Source organism: Hypanus sabinus, chromosome 14 (genome assembly GCF_030144855.1).
Source record: "Hypanus sabinus isolate sHypSab1 chromosome 14, sHypSab1.hap1, whole genome shotgun sequence".
NCBI classification, from domain to species: Eukaryota; Metazoa; Chordata; class Chondrichthyes; order Myliobatiformes; family Dasyatidae; genus Hypanus; species Hypanus sabinus.
This window is the reverse complement of record NC_082719.1, coordinates 55004282-55010533: the sequence shown is the minus strand read 5'-3', so window position 1 is coordinate 55010533 and position 6252 is coordinate 55004282. Positions and strand designations below refer to the sequence as shown.

The window sequence follows — 6252 nt, the reverse complement described above, 5'->3', positions numbered from 1 at the left end:
TCCTTTGTTTGCACTACTACTGTACTTCACAGTCTCTGTCGCTGTCTCCACCTATCTTCACCTGCCAATCCATACCTCCTGACCTGGATCCACCTTTCGCCCACTAGCCCTTGCCTTACCACCTCACCTCTTTTGAACTGGGGATCTCTCGTTTGCAATCTCAGTCCTGAAGCAGGGCTTCAACCCAAAACACCAATTATCCCTTTGATGCTGCCTAACACACTGAGTTCCTCCAGTAACTCACAGACACGAGAAAGTCTGCAAATGCTGGAAATCCAAAGCAACGCACACAAAATGCTGGAGAAACTCAATAGGACAAAAATATTAAATTATCAGGCCAATAATGTAATTCGAAAACTGAATTCCTCATGCGTATCAAAAGTTTCGTACTGGGAAAACCACCCTATACGTGCATCGGAAAGGATTGCATATAACTGTTATTGACTCTGGTAAGCATTTGAAAACATCACCCCACTTTTCCCATCCCAGAGCGGGATGTTATGAAACTTGCCGCAGCTCTTTTGTAACTGCCAGAACGCCCCGCCCCCGAAGGCACTCTCGGCCAATAGCAGCGGCTCTCGGTGTCAGGTGCTGGCCGCTTGGTCCATGCTTGGGAGTGTGCGTCCGCCAGACGGTCGGGACATGTCGGATACGCGCAGTGCGGGCGGTGTCTCGTCGCTGGCGAGTCAGGGAAGTTCGGACGACTGCGATGGTGGTGGGACGGTTGCCACTCCTGCGGCAGATCGGGTGGCAGCCGAGCGGCTGTGGGAGGTCCTGAAGCGGTGTTCAGTGGCGGGGGGCCGAGGCGCCTTGCAGCTGAGCGGCTTGGTGGACTATCTGCTGCTCGGCTTCAAAGCCGGAGGCCTGACTCCCACCGCCGGCTGCCCGGCCCAAGCTAAGGGCCTCCTGGATTGTGGCCGCTGCCGGCAAACTCTCGTTGGCCCGGTCACTCTGCGCTGCGGCCACACCTGGTGCTGGCGGTGCCTCCTCTGGGATCCCCGGTGCCAGCTGTGTGGGGAAGAAACGGCGGCGCCGGGGCTCCAGTCTCAGTCCCTCCGGTCCAACGTGATCCTGAGTCATCTTATGGCCAAGTGGTTCCCGGCCCAGATGAGCCGTGTTCGGGACAATTTAAGACTGGAGGAGTTATTGGCTGAGGGTCGACACCCCGAGGCGTTGGCCTTAGTGGAACAACTGGACTTAAGTGAGTATCAGGACGGGTGCGTGGCCTGCTGCTGGTGTGACGGTGCATTAGTGAATGGAGCAGCAGCTTTTCAGGGGATCCTTACTGCTAGTGCATTCGCCTGTTTGCCGGCCGAGAACTGGTCTCATTACGTAACGGTATGCCGACCACACAGGCTTATATAACCAAAGTGAAGTCACTAGCTTTGTGTTTCAGAACAAGTTTGGGGGGTGGTGGGGGGAGAACGCTCGGCAGAAATTCAACCTTTTAGGAGTTTGGTGACCTCTTTTTAAATGTGTAACTTTTTCCTTCGGACTTAAAATCAGCCACGCATCCACTCTCCAGAACAGCATCAGTCTGGTTACGTAATCCCTCGCAATTAAGTTATGAAACAGGGAATTTCTCCGTCACTCGTTGTCGGAATTGTTTACAGTAAAGGGATGTGGAGGCTCCGTCTTGAAATGCGCTGAAAACGAAGAGATTTTCTAACATGAATGAACCGGGTATAAGACAGGAAAATGCCGATCTTATGGGATTGACGTGCTTATTATGTTCTTGTACGAAGTTTTTGTATTTTCAAACAGTGTTGCTTTCCGTTTGCTGTGGCATTTGTCCCCATAGTGCCCACGTAATCGTTTATGTTATTGCATAATACTTGCTATCATAAGCGAAACAGAAACTTTCTCTCTCTGTATGTCAAACATCATTGATTTCGGAAAGATCCAGGTTGGAACCCTGCATCAGTCTATCACAAGGGCAGGAATGGCTGCTGAATGCTCCAGGGTTTAGATGCTTCAAAGGGGACAGCGAAGCGGGTAGCATTGCTAATCAGGGACAGTATCACAGCTGCAGAAAGCAAGGTAGTCTGGAAGGGTTGTCTCTGTGGGTAGAAACAGGGAGGGAACAAAACTACTATTGGGGTTATTCTATAGACCCCCTTCCCAATAACAACAGACACCGAGGAACAGGTCAGTCGGCAGATTTTGCAAAATGAGCAGGGTTTTTGTTATTTGTGACTTCAGCTGAGTGACACCTCCTTGGTGCAGAAGGTTTAGATTTGAATGGAATTTGTTAGGTGTGTCCAGGATGGGTTTCTGACACAGTATGCAGACAGGCTGAGTAGAGCAGAGGCCACCATGGATCTGGTGCAGGACAGAGGTTTGGGGACAGTGATAGCAACTCCCTGATCTTTACCATAGCCTTGGAGAAGGACGGGAGCAGGTGGGTGGCATGGAAAAGTATTTAATTGGGAGAAGGGGAATAAATGTTGCAATTAGAGAGGAATTTGGGATTGGGATATTCAAACAAATATACCCAGGTTACTACAGGAAATGTGGGAAGAGATTGCTGTTCCTTTGGTGAATGTCTTTGTTTCCTCGCTGGCCACAAATGTGGTATCAGATGATAGGAGGGTGGCATATGTTGTTGCATTGTCTAAAAAAGGGACCAGGAATAACTCTGGGAATGAGACTGCTGAGTCTTATTTCAGTGGTGGGCCAGTTATTGGAAAAGGTTCGTAGAGCCTTGATTTTGGAGCATTTGGAGAAGTCTGATTAGCGATATTCAGCATGGCTTTGTGAGGGACAGTTCATGCCTCCTGAGCCTGATTGAAGTCTTTGAGGATGTGACAAGGCACGTTGAATGAAAAGGGGTGGATATGTCTATATGGATTTTACTAAGGCATTTGATAATGTTCCCTGTGTTTGGCTCATTCAGAAGGCATGGGATCATGGGAAATGTAGTTGTACAGATTCAGAATTGGCTTGCTCTTGGATGACAGAGGTAGATGGACTGTATTCCACCTAGAGGTTGGTGACCAATGGTGTTCCACAGGGATCTCTTCTGGGACCTCTGCTCTTTGTGAACTTTGACTTGGATGAGGAGTAGATGGGTGGGTTAGTAATTTTGAAGGTGACATAATGGTTGGTCGTGTTGTGGATGGTGTAAAACGTTGTTATAGGTTACAGTGGGACATTGACCCAGGTGCTGAGTTGAAAAGTGGCAGATGGAGTTTAATCTGGCAAAGTGTGAAGTCATTCACTTTGGAAGGTCAAATTTGAAGGCAGAGTACAGAATTAATGGCAGGATTCTTAGCAGTGTGGAGGATCTTGTGTCCACGTCATAGATCTGTCAAAGTTGTCCCACACATTGACAGGGATGATAAAAAGGTGTACTGTGTGTTGTCCTTCATTAGTCAGGGAATTCAGGTTATAGCTGCGAGATAATGTTGCAGCTCTATAAATCCTGGTTACGCCTCAGTTGAAATATTGGTCACTTCATTATAGGAAGGATGTGGAAGCTTTGCATCAGATGGCACAGAGGAGACTAACTGGGATGCTGCCTGGATTAGAAAGCGTGCTCATGAGGGTGGGTTGAAGCGAGCTAGGACTTTTTTCTTTGGAGTGAAGGGGGAATGACAAATGATATAGTAGGGGGTGTACAAAATAAGAGACCTAGATGAAGTGGACAGACAGCAGAGCTGCTTTTCTCAGGGCAGAAATAGCTAGCAGAGGGGGGCATAATTTTAAGGTGGTTGGAAGAAGCATAGGGAGATATTTTTCCAAGCAGAGTGGTGGATGTGTGGAACGTGCTTCCAGGACTGGTGGTGGAGGCAGATTCATTAGGGACATTCAAGATTCTCTTAAATGTACACAAAGATGATGGAAAAACGGGGGGGGGGGGGGGCTATGTGGGGGCTAGGATTAGATTGGAGTGGGTTAAAAGATCAGCACCATATTCTGGGCTGTAGGGACTATAATGTTTTATGTTCCATACAGGACTGAGTGTAAAAGGTTGATGTCCAGTTTACAGTAAGTAGATGACGAGGGATGGTATACAAGTGGAACCGGGTGTGGTAGGAGGTAGCAGATGGAGCCAAGTAGGGAGGGTAATTAATCTAGATAATGGGATGGTGGGGTAGTAAAAATAAAAAAAAATACTAGTTGTACTGGTAGAAGTGGAAAAAGAATGTGTGTGAGGGGAGGAGGGTGTTGGATTACCTAAATATTAAGCATTATAGTTGTAGAAGTATAGTGCAGATGTCTGTCTGGATCTATTCTGTCCAGTAACACAGAATACAGGAATGTTGATATCATTAGCCAATGTGTGTTTTTTGTAGATGGATAGTTACATATCTGAAAAGTGCCAGGCTTAACAGATGTGCGTGGTAATAATGAGAAACATATTTTAAGTAATATATGTAGTTTCTCAATTGTTATAAACTCAATAGGAATGAAATAGGAGATTGACTTGCTACTCTGTAGTGAGATCTCCAACTGGTCAGATCTTTCACTTAAACATAATTTGTAATGAATTGCTTTCCAGAATGCAGAAATCTGTCTCAGCCTTGTTAGTGATGGTCTGAGCTAACATACTCAATTTTAAACTGAATTTTGAAAGTGAAGTGCTATTCTGGATATTTAACACTACTTCATTTTTTTTAGAACCCAATGATGTTGTCTTACTGGGCTACAGGGCTGAATCATATGCTGGTCTTCAATTATTCACAGAAGCAATGGAAGATATAGAAGCTTTGTCTTCAAGAATGCCTGCTTGGCCGGAGGTATATTGTATTTTGCATTTTCTTTTTGGCAACGAAATGTAATTTAGCTCTATCTAAATTAAACAGTTTAATTCATCCCATCATATCTTCTGTAGTTCTGCCTAGTAGGACCTAAAAATTAAAGTAACTAAATCCAAATTCTAAAACACTACTATTTTGAACATAGCCTATTTAGACAGATACATGAATAAGAAAGGTTCAGAGCGATATGGCCAAATACAGGTAAATGGGACCATCTTGGGTAACTTGGCAACTTGGTTAGTATGGATTAGTTGGGCCAAAGGGCCTGTATTTGACTGTGTGAAATGCTGCATTATCTTCACACCTTTTGAACAAGAGAAAATTTCATCTGGTATTTAAAATCCATGTTTCTCCATGAAAGAGCTAAAAGATCTACTGTTGTTTTATGCAGTATAATATTTGCCTTTTTTAGATAAAAGACAATAGCTGCCCATTCTTTCTCTGAAGAATGATAATTAGTCTACCTCCGTAACTCTTAAATCTCCCCTGTTTGTCCAGTACACTCACTTGCCCCATCATTGAAATGTTCCCACAACCAATAAACTCACTTTAAGGACTCTTTATCTCATTATCTCACGTTCTCGCTACTTAATGCTATTTATTTTTATTTGCATTTGCACAGTTTGTTGTCATCTACACTCTAGTTGAGCTTTCATTGATCCTGTTAGTTACTATTCTATAGATTTGCAGAGTATGCCCACAGGAAAATGAACCTCAGGGTTGTATACGGTGATGCAGGTGTACTTTGATAACATTTCTGTCCTTGTTGCAATCAAGGAAACTTTAATCTGTAGACATTTGGAAACTGAAATGTTAAGATGCATTGATTCTAAATTGCTAAAGTACAAATAATTAAAGCATCATGTCAATCTGCTGTAATGTGTGCCAATACAAAAACCCTTTGTTCAGCTAGTGATCCAGGTGAAACCACCTTGGTTTCCTTGGCTGTGTAAGTCTAGGGAAGACAATCTCCAGCCCCACCAAACTTCTTGATCCCACCCTCGGTTTGTGTGGATGCTGTGTCATTGCTATCCTGTCAAAAGTTAATGCCACGAAATAACAGACAGTACACTGCATGTAATTAAAGGAATTATATTTATGAATCTTAACTGAAGGGTTAATAAAGAATAACAACAAGAAAAGGGGCTCATTCTAGTTAAACAGTCAAATGTGCACAAGTTGGAACTCATCTTGAACTTCACTGTCGCTGACGCTGTGGGACCTCAGTCAGCATGAAAGTGCACACCACCTTTCGAACGTTGCTAGAAATCCATCTCGAGCAAACAGCTTCCCTGCAGGATCATATGCTATGACTGGTTCTCCCCAGTGTCTTCTCTTTTCCTCTCCTCTCGACCAGAAGCCCCAAGCCCAACCTCATTGTCCTTCACAAAGATAACCTGCGGCTGATTGGATGGCACACGTGCCACATCGTGCCTTATCTTGAACAATAACCAGATGAACGTAGAACAGCGGCTCTTACAGAGCTGCT

The 6252-nt window shown here is 44.7% G+C and overlaps 1 protein-coding gene across 2 annotated transcripts in view; it reads left to right on the top strand.

Moving 5' to 3' along the window:
* The first annotated feature begins 577 nt into the window (after positions 1-577).
* lonrf1l (LON peptidase N-terminal domain and ring finger 1, like) overlaps positions 578-6252 on the top strand; it is a 30410-nt gene continuing 24735 nt past the window's right edge. The window contains exons 1-2 of one of the 2 annotated variants that reach the window (XM_059989251.1): positions 578-1201; positions 4624-4742. In XM_059989251.1, the coding sequence (XP_059845234.1) occupies positions 607-1201; positions 4624-4742 (714 nt within the window). In that variant the 5' untranslated portion in view covers positions 578-606. The remainder of the gene's footprint in view (positions 1202-4623; positions 4743-6252) is intronic. The other variant, XM_059989249.1, reaches the window with a different exon arrangement.